The following is a 20,792-nucleotide window of genomic DNA, read 5'->3' as shown; positions in this document are numbered from 1 at the left end:
ATTTGTCCACACGGTGAGGGAAGAAGAGGGTGGGGTGAATTGGAAGGGTAGCTAGCACTGATATGGATAAACTATCACATGAAAAATATTGATATGGATAAACTATCACATAAAAAATACACAGCTAATGAGAGGCTGCCGGATAACACACAGTCAGCTTGGTATATTGTGAAAACCAAAGGGGTGGGATGGTGACGGTGGGAGGGAGGGTCATGAAAGAGGGGATACATATATATATGCTTATAGTTGACTCACCTTGTTCTATAGCAGAAACTAATAACACTGGAAAGCAATTCTACACCAACTGAAAACAAACACATTAAAAAAAAAACGAAGTGGTGTGTATGTGTATATATATACATATGTATGTGCAAAGGAAAATTATTCAGCCACAAAAAGGAACAAAATTGGTGTACTTTGTAGAAATATGGACCTAGAGTTGTCACACAGAGTGAAGTCAGTCCAAAAAGACAAAAGGAAATATCGTATCTTAATACTTATATGGGGTATCCAGAAACATGATACAGAAGAACCTATTTTCAGGGCAGGAATAGAGCTGCAGATGTAGAGAAGGAACTTGTCGAAACAGTCCAGGAAGGAGAGGGTGGGGTTAATTGAGCAACTAGCCTTGACATATATACACTGTCATGTATAATATAGAAATCTAGTGGGGAGCTGCTGTACAACCAATGGAACTCAGTTCTCTGCTGTGTGATGACCTAGATGGGTGGGATTGGGAATGGGGTGGGAGGGAGAAGCCAGAGGGTAGATACAGATATATCTATATGATTCTCGTTGATGTGCAGCAGAAAGCAACACGACACTGGCAAGCAATTATTCTCCAATTCAAAATAAATTTTAAAAACGTGGTATGTATATACAATGCAATATCATTTAACCATAAAAACAAAGGAAACTGGATCATGTATAGAGACGTGGATAGACTTAGTGCTGTCATACGGAGTGAATAAATCAAAAGAGAAAAAATATCATAGATGACACATATATGTGGACTCTAGAAGTAGTGTTATAGATGAACCTATCTACAGGGCAGAAATAGAGCCACAGGTGTAGAGAGTGGGCATGTGAACACGCTCCGGGAAGGAGCGGGTGGGCAAGCTGACAGAGGGGCACTGACATCTGCACACTCCTTGTGTGAAACGGACAGCTAGCGGGAAGCTGCCAGGCATCCCAGGAAGCTCAGCTCGGTGCTTCGGGAAGATCAAGAGGGGTGGGACGGTGAGTCTCTTGGGAGACTCAAGATGGGGAGATGTATGTACACTTACGGCTGACTGACACTGGTGTACAGCAGAAACTAATTACACTGTAGTTACTTTTCCATTGAAAAGTAAAAGAAAAAAAAAAGAATGGGGGAAAATATTTTCAGATGATAAAACAAATACTCTCCAAAATATAAGAACAGCTCGTGGAGCTCAATATCCAAAAAACAAACCAAAAAACCTAAACAGACACCTCGCAAAGTAGATATACAGATGGCCGAGAAGCAGATGTGAAGATGCTCATCATGAATTATTAGAGAAATGCAAGTCAAAACTACAGTGAGCTATCACCTCACACCTGTCACCTTGGCCATCACCTAGAAATCTACACAATAAATGCTGCACAGGGTGTGGAGACGAGAACCCTCTCACACTGTTAGCAGGAATGTGAACTGCTATAGCCACTATGGAGAATGGTATGGAGGTTCCTTAAAAGACTATAAAAAGAACTGTCATAGCACTCATCCACCCAACGACTGGGCATACACCCTAGAAAATCATAATTCAAAAGGACACATGTATCCCAGTGTTCAATGCAGCAGCATTTACAACAGCCAGGATGTGGGAAGAACCTGTCTAGGGAAACACGAATGGATAAAGCAGCTGTGGTACAAATACAGAAATGAATATTACTCAGCCACAAAAAGGAAGGAAACTGGGTCACTTGTAGACGAATCTAGTGTACGTCATAAAGAGTGAAGTAAATCAGAAAGAGAAAAACAAATATCATATTTTAACATATACTTGGAATCTAGAACACCAGTACAGATGAACGTACTTGCAGGGCAGGAATCGTGACACAGACAGAGAACAAATTTGTAGACACAGCAGGGAAGGAGCGGGTAGAGTGAGCTGAAAGAAGAGTGAAATGAATCAACTACCACGCGGACGACAGACAGCTGGCGGGAAGCTGCTGGGCAACGCTCTGTGAATACCTAGAGGGGTGAGACGCAGGCTCAAGAGGGAAGGGATGTACGCGTACTTACAGCTGATTCACACTGATGTAAACAGAAGCCAACACAACACTGGAAACCAATTATCCTCCAATTTAAAAAAAAGATGTCTTACACATACAGACAATGGAATACTGCTCAGCAGTAAAATGGAACAAAACTGGGTCACCTGTCGGGATGTGGATGGGTCCAGAGTTGTACAGAGTGAAATAAGTCAGGTAAAACAACAGATACTGTGGATTAACACACATCTATATGGAAGCTGGAAAAATGTTACAGATGATCCCATCTGTAGAGCCGGAACAGAGACGCTGAGGTAGAGAGCAGACTCGCGGACACGGCAAGGCGAACTGAGAGAGGAACACTGACATATGCACACTGCCATGCGGACCGTGGATAGCTAGCGGGCAGCTGCGGTATCACACGGGGGCCCAGCTTAGTGGGCGGCGAGGATCGAAAGGGGTGGGATAGTGAGAGTGGGAGGGAGACTCAATACACATGGTGTGTGTGTGTGTGTATCTATCTTTATATCTGATTCACATTGTCTTATAGCAGAAACCAATGCAACACTGTAAAGCAGCTGTCCTTCAAAAATATAAATTAAAAAAAAAAAAGATGTGGTACATATAAACAATGGAACATTACTAAGCCATAAAAAGGAACATAATAGTGTCATTTCAGAGATGTGCATGGACCAAGAGCTGTCAGAGACGGTTAAGTAAGTCAGAAAGACAAAGGAAATGTCGTATGTTAACACATATATGTGGAATCTGGAAAATGGTACAGAGGAACCTTTTATCTGGGCAGGAAGAGAAACACAGTTGTAGAGAATGGCCTTTGTGGACACGCCAGCGGAAGGCGAGAGTGAAGCACTGAGAGAGCAGTGCCGACACAGCCACCCTGTGTGAAGCAGATGCTGGGGGGAGGCTGCTGCACAGCGCGGGCGGCCAGCTCGCTGAGCTGCAACGACCAGGCGGGGTGGAACGGGACACGGAGGGGAAGCTCCGCACAGAGCGGACAGAGGCACACTCACAGCTGATTCACACTGTTGCACAGGAGAAACTAACAACACTGTAGAGCAATTATACTCCAATGAAAACTAACAATATCAAAAAAAAAGAACGGCAGAAAACATTTGCAAACTAAATAACAAAGGGTTAATCTCCAAAATATACAAACAGCTCATTGAGCTCAATATTGAAAAAAACAATCCAATCAAAAAATGGCCAAAAGATCTAAATAGACAGCTCTCCAAAGAAGACACACAGTTGGCCAAGAAGCACATGAAAAGATGCTCAACATCACTAATTATTAAAGAAATGCAAATCAAAACTACCATATGGTATCACCTCACACCAGTCAAAATGACCATCATCAAAAAATCTACACACAATAAATGCTGCAGAGGGTGTGGAAAAAAAGGGAATCTTCTTGCACTGTTGCGGGGATGCAAACTGGTATAGCCACTATGGAGAATGGTATGGAGGTTCCTTAAAAAACTACAGATAGAACTACCATACCACCAGGAATCCCATGCCTGGGCATATACCCTGAGAAAACCATAGTTCAAAATAACACATGTATCCAGATATTCACTGCAGTGGTATTGGTAACAGCCAGAATGTGGAGACCTAATTGTTTATGGAAAGATGAAGAGGTATACATACATACATACAATGTATATATTGTGTATATACACACATACATACAATGTATATACATACACACAATATGTACAATGTATATATACATATATACAATAGAATGCTCAGTTGTGTCTGACTCTTTGCTCCCTATGGGCTGTAGCCCACCAGGCTTCTCTGCAGGTGGAATCTTTCAGGTAAGAACACTGGAGCAGGTTGCCATTTCCTCCTGCAGGAGATCTTCCTGACCCCGGGTGGAACCCGCATCTCTTGGGTGGCCTACACTGGCAGGTGGATTCTTTTACCACTGCACCACCTGGGAAGTGGCACCACCACTAAACAGAATGAAACAGGGTCCTCTGTAGAGAGGTGGACCGATCTAACGTCTGTCATACAGAGTGAAGTAAGTCACAAAGAAAAAAACAAAGAAGTAAGTCACAAAGAAAAAAACAAATCCCGTGTAGTGAGACATACATGTGGAATCTAGAAAAATGGTAGTGTGTGTGTGTGTGTGTGTGTGTGTGTGTGTGTGTGTGTTAGTCGCTCAGTTGTTTCCAACTCTTTGTGAGCCCATGGACCATAGCCTGCCAGGCTCCTCCATCCATGGAACTCTCCAGGCAAGAATACTGGAGTGAGTAGCCATTCCCTTCTCCAAGGGATCTTCCCCGCCCAGAAAAATGGTAGAGATGAAGCTATTTTCAGCAACAGAGACGCAATGCAGAGAAGAAACATGTGGACACATGTGGGAAGGGAAGTGGGGGACGAACTGGAGATTAGGATTGGCATACATATACTACCACGTGTGAAACGGATGGGCAGGGGGAACCTCCTGTGTGGCACAGGGATCTCAGCTCTGAGATGACACATTTGGGTGCGATGTGGGTGGGGGTGGGAGGAAGGTCCATGATGGAGGGGATAAATGTATACACACAGCCGATTCACGTTGTTCAGCAGAAACTAGCACAGCATTGTTAAGCATTATATGCCAATAGGAAAAAAAAGATTGAGGAGTGACAAAGGGGGAGTGAAACCGAGCAGGATCTTGTGGGGGTTCTGAGCAGCGAATCATTTCTGTCCCCCGTTTCTTGTTTGGAGGGAAGAGACTCCAGCCTGCATGACCTTCTCTGATTTCTAAAGAGAGATTCAAACAGTCACTTGCTGGGAAGGAAAAGGATACAGAGATGGGAGGAACAGCCAAGAAACCACCTGAAGCAAGATTTGAGGAACCAGAGAAACTCATCAAGAGTAGGAGACCGGGGCTTTCCTGGTGGTCCAGTGGTTAAGAATTCCAGGGTTCGACCCCTTATTGGGGAACTAAGATCCCACATGTCTTGGAGCAACTAAGGCCGTGTGCCCCAAATACTGAAGCCTGGGCACCACAACTAGAGTCCATTTGCCTGAACAAAATATCCCACGTGACGCAACTAAGGCCCAATCTGCCAAATAAATAAATAAAGAAGAAGAAGAAGAGCGCAGGCCCTGCACACACCCTAATCTTCACAGGAACTCCAGTCTTGAGCCATTGTTGTAAAAATTCCTCAGTGATTCCTCCCATGTTGGGAGATTGTATTTCGATGCAGGAACCTGCTGGAAGCTTGCCTGGCAAAGCAACAAGGCTAATCTTTTCTGCTTCACCCAGAACTGTCTCCGAGATTTGATTTGGCACCAGTGCACAGAGGCTGAATTTTCAGCATCACCTCAAGCCACAGATCATTGCTAATGACGACAGGGGGACGTGTGTGATGGGTTCTGGGCCACTGACCAGGCTGTTCCCCTCTGAGGACACAATAATAGCCACCCAATGCCCTGGCTACTCCCAGGGGGCTGAGGAGTCCTGGACTTGTTTGCCTTAGTTTCCCCATCTGTGCACTGGGGGAGGTGGATGAGGAAAGGGCACGGGCTTTGAGGTCAGAGAGAAAACCAAGCCCTCTCTCTCTGGTTTGTGACCTCAGGAAAATCACCTCACCTTACCGTTTGGGCCTCAGTTTCCTTGTCTCTAAAGGGGAAATAAAAATTGTATCAAACTGCAGAATAAATAGGAGGGTCCCACAGAACATGCTCTGGGCAGCATTCTTGCCTGGACCCTCGACAAATGTAGGATTAAATAGGCAATGCCCCTGTGGAGCCCATACCTCCTGTCCTCAACTGCCCTCAAGGAAACAGGGTTTGCAGGGGGCCAGGGGGGGGCAAGCAGGACTAGGTGCACACACAGGGTGCCTTTTGGGGCCTCCAGATGGCCCCATTCCTGAGACCTCTAGCCCATGGCTGAGGCCCAAACAGCCCAGGCCTCCAGGGAATTAATTGGTCTCAGAAACCACCAGCTGTGGTTCGAAGCAGAAGCCTGTGGCCATGCAACAGATATTCACCTTGGAGGCCCCTAAGGAACACGGTCTCCACCCCCATCCCCCTTCCTTTGGAGCCCAGCACAGTGCATGGGTGGGGGAACAGGTGAGGCTGGTTCCTCTGGTGGCCCTGGGGCCCGGCAGAGCAGCCCCTCCAGACTCGTGGGTGCAGATGGAACACTCCTCACCTGGGTGCACAGGAGATCCAGCTGCCTGCAGCTCTCTTGGAAGCTAAGTGCTTCTGCAACATCCCTTCCCAACAGTCCCAAGTTCCTGGGTGTCAACTGTGACTCTCAGTTCAAAGTCTAGTAGTTCCCCAGGAGGGGAGAGGTCTGCTTGGCAGTGCAACCCCTTGCTGGCACTGACTTCTGGCCAAATCCAAGCTTTCACCTCTGCCCCAGAGGATGTTCCCAGGGATGGACAATCCTCCCAGGAACAAAGAAGGATGGGGAAGCAGCCCACAGACTAAGCCTCCTGAGGCCCAGCTTCTACACTGAGAACACCATAGGTCTGGGGCCCACAAGGTCCCAGTTTCTTCCACAAGGCTGCAGTGGTGCAGAGACAGGGGAGGATACACGCTTCCCCTTGTACCAGCCCCCCAGGCTCACTGGTCTCTGCACAGCGCCCAGCTTCCTGGCCACCTCTTCCCCATGGCAGCCATGAGACCCACTCATGGGGGCCATTCTCCTGCTGCTTCTGGATCCTCAACATTTTTGGCACCAGGGATAATTTTTTCATGGACAGGTTGGGGGTGGAGGGGATGGTTTCGAGATGATTCAAGCACATTACATCTATTGTGTACTTGATTTCTATTACTACATCAGCTCCACCTCAGATCATCAGGCATTACATCCAGGAGACTGTGGACCCCTGCCTTAGAGCCTCCCCTTGCTCAGTCTCCACTCCAATTCCATGAGGTGGTCACATTTATTCCTCCATCATCCAGATGAAGAAATCAGAGTTTAGGGAGATAAAGTCACTTATTCCAACCCATCTAGCAATAGGCCATGGAGCTGAGATTTAAATTCAGGTTACCCCACCTGTCTCAATCACTGTGCCCCTTGGCCTAGCCTTCCTGTGTTGCCACATTGAGGCCAGGGTTGAGGGGGGAAGGGGGGGCTTGCCTGGGACCTGGCTCCCTGACAAAGTTTTGCCCACAGGCATCAGCATGCCTCTGGGGCTTCCCCGGTGGCTCAGCGGTAAAGAAACCACTTGCAATACAGGAGACTAGGAGACACGGGTTTGATCCCTACCTGGGTTGGGAAGATCCCCTGGAGGAGGGAATGGCAACCCACTCCAATATTCTTGCCTGGGAAATCCCATAGACAGAGGAGCCTGGCGGGCTAGTCCATGGGGTCACAAAGAGTCATAAGTGACTGAGCAGGATCAGCATGCCTCAATGTCCAGAATCGCTCCCCAGAAAAAACAGCCAGAAAGGGAGAGTTAGGAATGAGGTGTGTAAGTCTGGTTCATCCTGGCACTCACCAGGGCAACTTGGAAATGACCTTGTCCTTATCACATCAAGAGGAGCTTGGGGGTCTATGAGAAGATGTGAAGATTCAGGTAGGCCCTGGAGAACTAAAGCCCACTAGACCTCCCTCTGTCTCTTTGCCACACACACAAAACAGGCTTCTCAGGCGGCTGTACAGAAGGTCTTCTCCGAGGCGCAGAGCAAAGACATCTCCGCACACAGCACCCCAGGAGTGTTCTGTCCAGGAAGGAGTAAGGTAGGGACCTTCCTCAGAGAAGGCCAAGGACTTCAAAACCACCGTTTCTCAGGGGTCTTGTTCTGCCTCAGCTTCTCAAGAGGTGAGTCCTGTCCACCCAGCACTCCCGGGTCTCCACACTGCTGGAGCGGAAGCCTCGGTTCAGTTACTTGGAATCTTCCAGACAGGACCACGTTTGTCCTTCAGACAACAAAAGCCGCGTCACTCCTGGGGGGAGGGGGCTCCTCCGGAAGCTCCCCTGTCCCTTCTTGGCCTCTTTCCCAGTCACTGCCACAACTCTGAGACAGGGGCCCCGGCAGGACTGTTTTCCGACGTAGGACACCGAGGGTCCGCGAGGGAGAGGCTCGCTGAGCGCCACCCGGCTGGCCAGAGATAGAGCCCGGAGCCAACGACATCTGTCCGCTGCAGCGGCAGGGCTCCCGACACCAGGACAAACCTCCAGCCCTCTCCGCCCTCTGGCCTCACCGGGGCCTCATCTGCCCGTTTCGCCGAGGGAGAGAGGACAGAGGAGAAAGTGCCCTGACCGAGGGAGCAACAACTCTTCTGGATTCCAGGGGGCTGGGACGACTTGGTGTTGTTTCTCAAACAACGCCTTCTCCTCCTAGACAGAGACCGCCGGACTCTAGAGGCGGCCGAAGAGTGCAGTCAGCATCTTTGGGTCGAGAGTCCTTCCGAGTCCGCTCCGTCCAGCGCCGCCGGCTGGTTGGCTTTGTCCCCAGTACTCCCGCCCCAACTAAGGGCCCCGAAGAGAACAAGGGGTCGGGGGTGTTTCCGCTTCGGTGGGACTCTGAGAAAAGACGGCGGGGTCCCGCCTTCCGGCGGCCGCTCCAGGAACCCCGGAGCTACTGAGAACCAGCGGAGGAACAAACCTCGCGCGCGCCCGCCCGCCCGCCCGCCTCCAAGCGTCCCCAGGACCACCCGCCCGAGTCTCCCGAAGGGCAGCCGGGCCTTGGGGCTCAGGAGCTCAGGCGAGCCCCACCACCGCGCTTCCCCCGAGGAGCGGCGAGTCCCGGACGACTCGCAAGCGGTGCTCTGGAGCTTGCCGCCGCTCGGACTACACCCCCGACGCTCCTCCCGCTCGGGCTCACTTACCGTGCACCAGTCTCCGCATGTCTTGGTACCGAGCCCACAGGTGTGCGCTGGGCTCGGCGGCGCCGCCGGCCGGCGCCGGGGCGGGCGCGGAGCGCGGGGCGCCCGGGCAGTGGGCGCCGGGACCCGGGGGGCCGCAACCTGGGCAGGAGGGCGAGGACGAGGCGGCTCGCGGCCCGCCGTGATCTCGGCGCGGCACCCAGCGCCGAGCGGCCGCCCGCAGCCCCGCACCCGCCATGCCCGCTGCGCGCAGCCCGCGCAGCCCTTGGCCCTCAGGCCAGTCCGCCGCCCCTCCGACTGCGGGCCCGCCACGGTGGCCTCGTGCTCCCTCACGGCGGCCGGCCAATGGGCGCGGCGCGCGGAGCCCGTCCGCCAATGGGCGCGCCCCTCGGCCCCGGCGGGGCGGGAGGTCCCGGGCGAGGCGGGGCGGGGCGGGTTGCCGGGCCCCTTCCCCCAGTCTCCCGAGAGGTCCAGAAGTCTGCGCCCCTCTGCGGAATCTGCTGAGGCCATGGCGGCTCTTTCTGTCCTCCTCCCGAGAGGTCGGAATACCTAAGAACGGCCGTCCCCGCGAGGCTCCGGACGGCCCGGGCTTGGAAAGGAGAGGGCCAGAGTGCTGCGGGTCTACCTGGGCCCCCCAGTCCTCTTTCTCCCTCTCTGCTACTGGGTCCTCCCGCCCCTTCCTCCACCCCCTGTGTTCCAGACCTCAGATCCTCCGCCGCTTCCCCCAGTTCTGAAACCCGGGTCTTGTTCCCCGCCTCCCGCCCATGACTGGCTATGCCAGGCCGTTTCACTCACTTACCTAGAGAATAAAGAGTTCTTCCCGCGCGCTCCCTGCTGCCAGCCCCACGCTGGGTGAGACCTGGGGACCCGCAGTGCAGCCGACGCCCGCTGAAGCAGCCCCTTCGTTCTCCGGGCTCTGTGTCCACACAGGTGAACCCTATTAACGTGGAGCGAGGTGGAGGGCCAGGGCTGACTGCGCCCGCCTGGTTCCTACCTCAGCAAATGGCCGCACCGACCCGCACCACTCCTCGCTTCCCCACTTGGACCTCTCATGCTCTTCTAGCACTATCAACAGGATTTTCAACAAAATTACTCTTTCCTGCTGGGAAGCACTCTCCACCCGCGTTTATTTCACTCAGATTCGTTATCTGAGTCCTCAAATATCCGTGTCCTGGGCCTTGAGCAGGCCTACCCTGCACCTGGGGCCTTGTCGGTGGAGAGCTAGCTAGACACTGTTTCCTTGAGGTGCTCTCCGCGGTGGCCTCGCCGGCTTTAAGGGTGTGTGTACAGTCTACTATTCCCTGCCCGTTGACTGAGGACCTACAGTGCCAGTCATGTGACGAGTGCTGGCACAGGATAATAGAGGCCATAGGTGGGCCCGTGGGGGTGGGTGGGTGCGGCCCCCGACCCCAGGGCCCCAGTGAACTAGGTGTGTGCTGGGGGTTTGGCCACCTATAAGTCTTGTCTGGGTGGAAGATGGGTGCTCTGTGGCATGCAGCCCGCAGAGCCACCAAGAGAAGCCAGAGTGGGCACCAAGCCGGTGTGTGGACATGGTTTAGTAGGGTTTGCACCAGGAGAAGGCAGGTTATCCAGGCAGCAGCTTGGGCCTGGCAGCTCAGCAGCGGGCCCTGCTACCTTCTAGAGTTGCTGCTTGATCTCTCTTTTCCAGCCTGTTTTTATATATTGTGTCTATAATACTAAACTCTCTTACTGATTCTAAGTTTTCATTTGATGTTCTTAGATTGTCTAGTAGTCTGGGAATAACGGTAAGTGCCCCGTACAGGATAGTTTTTATTAATGTTATAGTTGTTTGCCACAAGATGCTTACTTAGACTTTTGTCGTGCTAAAGTTCAGCTTTCAACAGTGCATCTCAAATCCTGTTATTTTTAGAAGTCTAGGCATCAGTTACGATCACGAAGTAAATGCAAGGCGTTGCGTGACTGTATTTTAGAGCATGGTGCAGTACACGTTTAGTAGTACATCAGTGAGCGTCATCACTTCTCTTAGGACTTTAAGAGAAAAGATGGCGGTGGCAGAGTAGGGGGCGCGGCCGCCAACTCTGAGTACCAGCTTGAACAAGGGAGGGCAGGGGGCGGGGCCAGGCCGACGCCACGTGGGAGGTCCCGCCCCTCGGCCCGCCCTGCCTCCAAGAGCAGGAGTATCTGCGCCTGCTGGGCTCGGCTTCACCGAGCATGCGCACTCCGTCACATTCTGATTGGCGGACCCGCGAGTCCCGTCTCACCCTTGGTGGAGGCGGCCCAGGTTCTGGGTCCGGGGCTCAGCGCCCAGCTCCTTACCCTCTTCGGGCTCCACTGTTGACCACTGTGGAGGCGGTGCAAGACTTGGATTGCAAGGCAACCTGGCCGTCGGACTCAGCAAGGACGGGCAGGGCCGCTTTGGTTTCATCCGGGCGCTCCAGCCTTTGTTCCGCCTTACCCTCCTCCAACGACCTCCTATGTCCGGCATGTTTTCCCGGGCCCAGGTGAGGCGGGTTCTGCAGCGGATGCCCGGGAAGCAGCGATTCGGCGTCTACAGGTTCCTGCCCTTCTTTTTTGTCCTCGGAGGAACAATGGAGTGGATCATGATTAAAGTGCGCGTGGGCCAGGAGACCTTTTGTAAGTGGGGGTGCAGCAGCCTCCGTTTCTTTTCAAGCAAGCAGGAGGCGGCAAAGGAACCATTTTGCTGGGAATATTGTTAGGTTGCAGACCTCTCATTCCGCTCAGCGCTGAGCTGCTTTTATCCTGCAGAAGGGCGAGTACTGTCTCCCTCATTGGGGCGTGGACTTCCGCCTGGGCTCTCCTACAAGCGGGGCGACAAAGATACATTGGTGTCCAACCTTGAGACCTTCCCTGCACTTAGATGGGAGGGCACGCGACTGCATTCTGGACGCTGTCCTTTCAAGCCTGCCAGTGACACTGGGCCTAAGGAATAGACTTGCCCACAGCATCTAGAAGCGGGATAGAAGGATATGTGTAAGCTCCTAATTGGCACGTCCAAACCCTAGGGAGAGCTGGTCTGCCCCGCTTAAATACCACTGTCCTTACAGGCCAGAGTCATGGGTACCAAGGGCAAGCACTGTAAACAGAGTGCCTGGCATTGCTTTGCTGAGCACTAGCTCTGTATAGGCTAGTTCCTCTTCCAGAAAGACTTCTCTAACTCCTAGGCCCTTTCTGCTTTCTCCCTCTCCAGAAACACGATCACTTGTGAACTGCCAACCCTCTTCTAAAAAATAAATTAGCGGTTTCTAAAGATACTTAATTCTTCTGTTCATCCATTCATTAATATTTAATAACCACCACTTAGAAGACAGAATAAGGCAGAGGGCTCCCCACCCCAGAAGAACACCAATGGGAGAGACAGATCAGTTACTATTAAGTGTGATTACTTGTGAGGGGAAAGTGGAGGGAACATGGGATTCCTGGGTGGGGCACCTGAATTGTACTAGGTGGTGCAGGGAAGGCTGCCTGGAGGAGTGACCATGTCAGGGGGGCCCAAAGATTGTCAGCCAGATGAGGGAAACATTGGTGGTGTTGCAAGTGTCTTCTGCCAGTGGTAAGAGCAAACTTGGGGGCCTTGGTGTGCAAGTATGCTGTGTTTGAGGGACTGAAACAGGTGAGCAGCGTGAGGGATGGTGTGGTTTAAAAGGTGCCTGGAGGGGCCACAAAGGGACCAGAGAACCAAGACTGTATCCCAAAGGACTGAAGAGTTTCAAGCAGCAGGAGGTGAACATATGTGGTGAATGACTTTTTGTGGAAAGCACACTGGCAGGAAGACGTAGGCGTATGGTTGTCCAGGTTTGGGATGGTGGTCTAGACTAGGATGAGATGCTAAGAAGTGGCTAGAGTTGACACTCCAGAGGCAGTACTGACAAGGCCGTGGTGTTTGAGTAGACTCAGATGAGTGGAGGCTTCTGGTGGGGCAGCTGGGGCAGGGGGGAACATAAGCAGAACAGTCCTGGGCTCCATTTTGCCTGTGCTGAGGGGGAGATGGTTATATAGATAGAAGGCACATCTAGGCCTTAGATCTAGGTTAGTGGGTCACTCACATGCAGATTGTGATGAAAGTTAGAGCTTAAGCCCCAGCATTTTAAGGGTGACTGAGAGTGGCCAGAGAGGCAAGGAGGGAAACAAGAAGGGTCTTTTATCGTAGAAGACAGGCAGTTTAGGAAGTTCAACTAAGTGGGTGGGATGTAAGTTTTCTCTCCTCTACCAGGAGACTTGAAGATATGCAAATACTGATCAGGACAGAGCAGGTGGAGGGAGGCTGGATATACCCTGGCCCTTGAGAAGGGAGAGGATGGGATCTGAGCAAGGCCGAGTAGCCCTTGGAAGTCAGTGGGAAGAGTTCTTTACTGACGACTTTTCTCTCTGTGCAGAAAGAGTTCATGGCCATTTGGGGTGAGCGGAGTAGGGTCAGGGCCATGGCTGAAGCAACAGGATTGTCAGGCATCATAGTGGACCCACTTAGGTCCAACACCCACAGTGCGTAGCAAGCAGAGTGAGGCATGGAGAAGGAAGGAAGTTGCATCAATCTGTAGTTGGGGTTTTGAAGGTGTGTCAAGAAGCTGGTACTAGTAAGAGGGAATTTCAGCTGGTTTGGGCAGTAAGAGAGAACAAGGAGCTGAGGAAGTTGGTAAAGATCCAAGGACAGAAAGGCTGGTAGAAAGGGAGTAGAGGTTGTGGTCAGAACAGAAGGAATTTATTACTTCAGAGGAAACTTGCAAGATGGCAAAAGTTGAGAAGTCAGGATGATGAAGGGGGCTGTTGCTTCTTATCTGTTGGGGATGGTGTCAACTGGGAAGATGGCACAGGACAGGGTCAAGGAATCTGAGCTAAATGCCAGCATTTTCAGAGACTGAAGGGTAGTGACGGACGGCAGATGCCAGGGAAGGCAGTGGCAAATGGCAAGGCCCCGGGAGGAAGAGGGTGGAGAAGCGGCAGCCAAGAACAAGGAGACTGCCCTCACCTCCCTGCCCTGAGTTCCTGGGTGTGACAGAGAGAGCAGCAGAGAGCTGTAGGGTTGGAAGTGCCTGAGAGAGGACAGTTAAGACAGATGATTTCAGAGAGAAGTGAAATTGCTAAGAGCTGTGCTGTGACCTGACCCTATCTTTGAGGATGCTGACTCTGACCCTGCTATTGAGAACTTTAACATAGTCCTCATTTAAATCGTGTTTTAAGTTGATTTTGGCATTAAACATTATTGTTGAGATTCAGGTGATAGATCTAGACTACTGGTTAAATTACTCTGATATGTATTTTTAATTCCATAGTTTCTTAAAAAATCTAAATCAAATCTTTGTTTGATACAGATGACGTCTACCGCAGAAAAGCCTCAGAAAGACAGTATCAGAGAAGGCTGCAAGATGCATCAGAGACTGAACTTCAGCAGTCAATAAAGTAAATATCAAACTTCACTACTGCTTTCAACTCCTTTTAAAATGTATTTTTCAGGTCTCTTGTTCTTACACAGAATTGCCTTTATAAACAATTTTTATACTTTTCCTGTCCCTGCTTGAATACTTCCCAAATCACTGATGCACAGCACTTGTGGGAAAATTATTTCCTACTGAAACAACGGACTCTAGTTTGTGAAACATTTCTTAAACAATTCAAGGATGAATCAGGATGCTTTTCAGTGTACCCTAAATTGTGAAGTCCTTTGTTTTAGGTAACCAGGGATAACCTAAGTTAATTTTTTGCTGAACTCAAATTTAATATGAATGAAAGTAAGGTCTCTACTGCAGGGTCATTTAAACGAGGATGACTATGCAGACTGCATTTCTGCCAGCTACCAATTGGTGAACATTTTCCTAGAATGCAAACACACCTTACATTGTTATGAACACCAACAACCCCTTCCCTTGTTTGACTCCACTAATATCAAGGGCTGGACCTCTGTGAGGACTGGGAACCATAGGCTTCACTACCCTCTGTGAGGAAGATGCTGCCTTCATCCAGCTGCTGAAGACACTGCTCCTTCCCCAAAAAAGTGAATCTTCACAGCACTGAGCAACCACAGACTTGAGTTAAATCAGAGGCTCAGGCTATAGGGAGAGTTTGCAATCTAACCCAGAAAAAGTTTGGATCAGGTGGTAGAAAAGCAAAGGCATCTTTCTAGGCTTGGATAACCACATCCAACATCTTTTCAAACAAAAAAATATCTACATATTAAAGAAGACTAAGTTGCAAAATCATTTCTACCTATTCACTCATGAATAAAGAAGCTGATGCTTAAGGCCACAGGTATTATCAAGTTACAGATCTCTGCCACAAATACACTGAAAACTAAGATCATGGCATCCGGGCCCATCACTTCATGGGAAATAGATGGGGAAACAGTGGCTGACTTTATTTTTCTGGGTTCCAAGATCACTGCAGATGGTGATTGCAGTCATGAAATTAAAAGACGCTTACTCCTTGGAAGGAAAGTTATGACCAACCTAGATAGCATATTGAAAAGCAGAGACATTACTTTGTCACCAAAGGTCCATCTAGTCAATGCTATGGTTTTTCCAGTGGTCATGTATGGATGTGAGAGTTGGACTATAAAGAAAGCTGAGCGCCAAAGAATTGATGCTTTTGAACTGTGGTGTTGGAGAAGACTCTTGAGAGTCCCTTGGACTGCAAGGAGATCCAACCAGTCCATCCTAAAGGAAATCAGTCCTGAATATTCATTGGAAGGACTGATGCTGAAGCTGAAACTCCAATACTTCGGCCACCTGATGTGAAGAGCTGACTCATTTGAAAAGATCCTGATGCTGGGAAACACTGAAGGCAGGAAGAGAAGGGGACGACAGAGAATGAGATGGTTGGATGGCATCACTGACTCAATGGACATGGGTTTGGGTGAACTCCAGGAGTTGGTGATGGACAGGGAGGCCTGGCGTGCTGCAGTTCATGGGGTCGCAGAGTCGGACACGACTGAGCGACTGAACTGAACTGAAGGGATTTAAGTCAGTTCATTTATGTTAGAACCAATTTAGTATAAATAAAGAGCCACTCACCACTCACCTCATTAAAGTACTACTGAGCCACTGCTCAGACGTGGCTTGACTATGAAGACCAGTGATGACCAATAGCACCTGGGGGAGGAAGGTAGTCTTCACTTGCACTTTTGTCACAAGAGTTCCTGGTGACCTTAAACCTCACGGTTATTTTAATGACTAGATTATTGCACAATACATTTAAATTGTGGCCTAACTCCATTTTTCCACCGGGCCCCAGTTTTAGAAGTTTAATACTTTGTACATACATAAATATGTAGCATATATACCTTTTACAAAGAGAAGTTGTAAATGCTAGTAAAACCATCAGCTACCTTCTGTGTCTGCTGTGGTTTCCTTCCCGCTTCCATCCCAGAAACAATCTCCAGTCTGAAATTTGTGCCTAACTTCCCTAGAGTTTTCCTCATCATCTTTTTAAAATACAAGTACTGGAGTGCTGATTTAAGACAACAAACCTTTGACGATGACACAACAATGTCTGACATCAAGGGAAGTAGACTAGCAAAGCAATTACTGTATTAAATTGAAGATACTTTCAAAGCACATTAATTTGGATGGTACAGAACTAATTTTTGTTAAACCATTGTGGAGGCTTTTACCTTTGCCTCAATTTTTTTAAGCCTTCTACTAAAGGAATATGACTATGCACTTATCAGACACTAGGGTTATTTAAGGGAGCTGTAATAGTTTAAAGAGCAATGCTCTTATAAGCAGCTTACAGAAGTGCAGTGCCCCCTACTGTGAACTACACCCACAAAGAACTTACATTTAAAAACCAGGATACTTTAGGATAACAAAAGCTAGAAGTCGATGTCCACTGGGGTGCTGGGGGAACTACCTGGGCTTTGGAACTTCACTTTATCATCTGAATGGATAGGGAAAGGACCCAGGCACAGAGTAAATACTCAATAATGGAGGGCTCTCTGTGTTCATCTAGCAGTCCCATTTTGGAAATCTTGCCTGGATCTCTGAAGTTATAGCAATTCAATTAATCTGTTTTTAGAAGTTTGGATTTTTCACACTGAGTTACTTTTCTTTTTTAAAAAAAGAAAATACACTTGGACCACGGTGTTTTCCAAAACAATTTCTCTCCTAATAAAGTATGTGTGTGCTTTAGTCTTCACACATTTATGTGCAATCCACAAGATGTGCATTCTACATCTATTTGGGGAATAGATAATTTGTTCAGGTCTGAACTTTCATTCAGCTGACCTAGCAGACTTCTGAATGAAGAGGGAATTGAGTAATACTTAGCAGTCTTGCTCAGAGTATGTAGCTGGAATGTTTAACTATACATCAACCATCCTTCACAGTATGTTCATGACCACAGATGGCAGGACAGTCCTAAACTCTTAGGAGAACAGAACCACAGGGATTTGCAAAGTGATATTAGAGGAAAACAGTTGGTTGACTTTACCAACACTTTCTGTTAAAAGTGTGGCCATTTTCTAGGAGCTTATAAGCATGATAAAAGTATTTCCAGGCCATTAGTCTCCTCTGGCCACACATCTACTTGAAATGGGTTACAGTGATTTATGATACAGGACATGCTGCCTTACCTTCCACCATCAGTAACAACTCCCTCTGCGACTTTAACTTCAACCTTTGCTGAGGACATGTTAGGAATCCCTGACTGTCAGTCTGAGAGGTGTGACATGGGCACATCAGGCTGTAGCCTGATTATACTTGGCTTCTGTGTTAATGCAGCCTGAGCCCTGGACCAGGGTCGGGACACTGACTTTTGCCTGTACCTGAGGAGCGCTTTTCCTTTAAATTGGCAGCCATACCCCTGTCAGCATAAAATCAAGGTTTGCAGGAATTAAACCTGCTTGAAACTAAACATCTGTCTGACACAAGCTTTAACAGAACAACCAAACCTGGTTAATCCCAATCACTTTGCAAACTCCATTTTTATTTGGATTAAAAAGCTTTAGATGAACAAACATATGATACATACATATTGTAAGACTAGTTACCACTTGAACCTTTTTTGATACAGAAGTTAGAATAAACCAAGTTTTAATCAGGTTTGAAAATGTTCAAATTCAAAAGTCAACAACACCAATTTGGAGATTTTACACAAAGAAGAGTCCCCTCTTAATCTTCCTCACAGGAAGAAAAGGAGGAGGGCAGTTCAAAAAACAAAGCAATTCAAGGCCTTTTAAATCAGTTAGCTGACATACTGTTTTAAACCTATAGGTCTTTCCCCCCACATAAACAAAATTCTTTTCCACATGAACTTACATTTTGAAAACATTTAGGCTATTATACTTTCTAAGCCATATCACTACAGTTCCTAAAGCTCACGGAAAAAAAAAAATGTATAGTTCACGTGTACCTTTTAAAGTCCATACATTTTTTTTTCTTTTTGGAAGATGGCTGACCTCAAATCTTATATCCTAAAATATTAACTGATATTCTCCAAGTCAATATACAGAAAGACATGATTCTAAAATAAATACATAGAGTTTAAAAAACAACAACAACAACAACAACAAAACTTCCTTAGGGCCTGCCTCGTGGCCCTCTGGCCCGGCTCTGCACTGCCTTAGGGAAGCCCCTGGCTGGATCTATGGTTCCTACAGCACCTCTAGACAGGGAAGGAGCCTGGAGGAGGAGTGCTCTGGCTTCTACTGCCCCACATAGCCCACAGTGAAGAGTTTTTAAAGGCTTCCCAAAAGAAGTCTCTTCCAGACCTTAAAAAGGGAAATAAGATGGGTGCATGAAATAAATAAATAACTTAACCAAAATTAAATTTCAGGTTCTTTGGTGTAATTCAAGGATGCCTAGAAATAAAATAATCTGATTGTATTATACAGTCCATGATGAAATGGCCCAAATAACCAGGAACTGAAGATTTATCTGATTCAGTTGAACAATAAGGTACTGACATACTACTGCAAAACATTTCTTAAAATTCAGAATTATTTAAAATACTTGATGCAAATTGAGATCCAGTGGTTGACTATAAGTAATTAAGATACAAGGACCTTCTGTATTTAAAGTATCTAGATACAAAGAGACTTTTTTCCATTCTGTACTCTTTTGTCCCCATGATTTAGTAAGAATAGTGATTAAATATCCAGGTATTGATTCATACCAGATTAAAAGAAAAAAGTGTCCTCGAAGAATCACTCAATTTACAAACAGCAGTGGAAGCTTCACTACAATGGCAACCATCTTGCTACAACAAAGCAGGCTTCAAAAATGCTGACTGAAATACTGTTCCACGTTTGACGTTTTCTACCTGTCTGAGCATTATATATTGCCTCCAATTGTTTTTTTCCAGGATCATATAAGAGAGACAGGGTCATCAAACCTAAGTGTTTGGGATCTATAATATTCTTTTTAGTGAGCATTTTCTGAAATTATGAGTCCCTTCTGAAATTCAAAAGCACAAGCTACATTTTAAAATTATTTCAGAAAATCTTAAACTTCTGGTTGAGAATTACAACCTGAAACTTTGGAGGAAAAAAGAAAAAAAAGCCACATCTGATGAGGAAATAAAGCATACTAAAACATATTTGCCTATGCAGGCAATTCAGCCTCTTACAATTATGCTTCTGAAACAGCCCATATCCAGTTAATGCACTCCCCTCCCTAAGTTAGGTTAGGTGTTATGTTTAATAAATCACCCTCCAGCACACCTCAATACCTTCTTCAAGATGAACTTCCATTGTTTCAGTGTAAGAGATTTGAAGTTTTAAATCGTCTTAACATGTATAGGCATAAATTGTGAATTCATTATAAAAAGATCAAGAGTACCCTTAAACTTACCTGCCAAGACTAAACATAATTCAGGGTTGTGCACATGTTCTGCAAAGGTAACTGACACTACAGATGTCTAACTCAGAGCAAGAAAAAGTGCTTTCTCCCTCCGGGTGTCCGGGAGATGCACTAGTTACAGAAGACTGCACAGAGCTAACTTCAGATTTCTGAGTTACTAGAGCAAATGTGCCACGTCTGTCAAACATCTATCAAGTAACTAACAACCTTTTACTTTACCTGGAAGAAACAGTTTTTGCAAAAGTGGCTGAAGATATTTAGGCACATGAAACAGACACAAGTACACCCCCTTCTCTAAGATGTAAACTAGGACCTACTTCACATTTCATGTCAACTTAAACTAATCTGTAAACTCTTTTGTATGTGTTTTTTTTTTCCATTTTGTTTGTTATTTAAAAAACAAACAAAAATACCAACCAAAAAAATGAAAAACAAAAACCCCAAGCCAAGACAAAACCTCTGGTGGTTTCAGCTCTATGGCAACAAGTAAAAAGGTAAAACTCCGAGTCTAAATATACAACCAATTATGAAACTGGTTTTAAACGAAGGAAACATATGCAAAAAAAATCTTTGTGTATTTGATAAAGTCAACTTAATATAACAAAAACAAATTGAAATAGCTTATTAAAAGTGTCCTTATATAAAAATGGCCTTGTGATGTACAGTAAAATGCAATAAAAATTGTCATCCTTTTTATCTCCCCCCACCCCCAGTAACTAAAATGGCTACTGTTCCACAAAACTCTTTATGCTTCTATAAAAGAAAAGTAATTGACGTGATTAAAGGTTTTCTAGATTGTATGCTTGGCGAATGTTGAGGGTGTCTCGGAGCATCAGATCCCGAAGGCGCCATAGGGCATCTGCCATGGTGGTGTGGGCCCCTTTACTTTTTAGCCAGTGAGAGGGAAGGCGGCTCTCCTGTTCTTTCGACAGATGGACATCACGTCTTCGAGCTGAAAATGGAAGTGT

At 47.5% G+C, this 20,792-nt stretch overlaps 3 protein-coding genes across 54 annotated transcripts in view; 1 reads left to right on the top strand and 2 right to left on the bottom strand.

The window, feature by feature from the left end:
* Positions 1 to 10,256, bottom strand: part of NT5DC2 (5'-nucleotidase domain containing 2) — a 43,735-nt gene extending 33,479 nt beyond the window's left edge. For 2 of the 3 annotated variants that reach the window (XR_015151564.1, XM_086367655.1), the window contains exon 1: positions 9,038 to 9,335. Coding sequence is in view for 1 of the 3 variants with exons in the window: in XM_086367655.1 (XP_086223781.1) it covers positions 9,038 to 9,272 (235 nt within the window). In the remaining 2 variants the exon portion in view is untranslated. Of the gene's footprint in view, positions 1 to 9,037; positions 9,336 to 9,833 lie in introns of those variants that run through there. The other variant, XM_086367656.1, reaches the window with a different exon arrangement.
* A 1,007-nt stretch (positions 10,257 to 11,263) lies between these two features.
* On the top strand, positions 11,264 to 14,448 carry UQCC5 (ubiquinol-cytochrome c reductase complex assembly factor 5). The gene is made up of 2 exons (XM_086367686.1): positions 11,264 to 11,650; positions 14,344 to 14,448. The coding sequence occupies exons 1-2, from the start codon at positions 11,491 to 11,493 to the stop codon at positions 14,433 to 14,435; spliced, it is 252 nt and encodes an 83-aa protein (XP_086223812.1). The 5' UTR covers positions 11,264 to 11,490; the 3' UTR covers positions 14,436 to 14,448.
* A 3,481-nt stretch (positions 14,449 to 17,929) lies between these two features.
* Positions 17,930 to 20,792, bottom strand: part of PBRM1 (polybromo 1) — a 106,794-nt gene continuing 103,931 nt past the window's right edge. For all 50 annotated transcript variants that reach the window (XM_086367551.1, XM_086367554.1, XM_086367573.1 and 47 more), the window contains one exon: positions 17,930 to 20,776. In XM_086367551.1, the coding sequence (XP_086223677.1) occupies positions 20,604 to 20,776 (173 nt within the window). In that variant the 3' untranslated portion in view covers positions 17,930 to 20,603. The remainder of the gene's footprint in view (positions 20,777 to 20,792) is intronic.

This window comes from Bos grunniens, chromosome 22 (genome assembly GCF_055505025.1).
Source record: "Bos grunniens cultivar Pamir isolate PY7600 chromosome 22, Bosgru_T2T1.0, whole genome shotgun sequence".
Lineage (NCBI taxonomy): Eukaryota > Metazoa > Chordata > Mammalia > Artiodactyla > Bovidae > Bos > Bos grunniens.
The sequence above is the reverse complement of the archived record's forward strand: the minus strand, read 5'-3'. Positions and strand labels throughout refer to the sequence as shown.

Coding starts and splice junctions, on each gene's coding strand:
- UQCC5 (XM_086367686.1), top strand. CDS start 11,491: ATGTCCGGCATGTTTTCCCGGGCCCAGGTGAGGCGGGTTCTGCAGCGG. Junction 11,651..14,343: donor CGTGGGCCAGGAGACCTTTT/GTAAGTGGGGGT, acceptor TGTTTGATACAG/ATGACGTCTACCGCAGAAAA.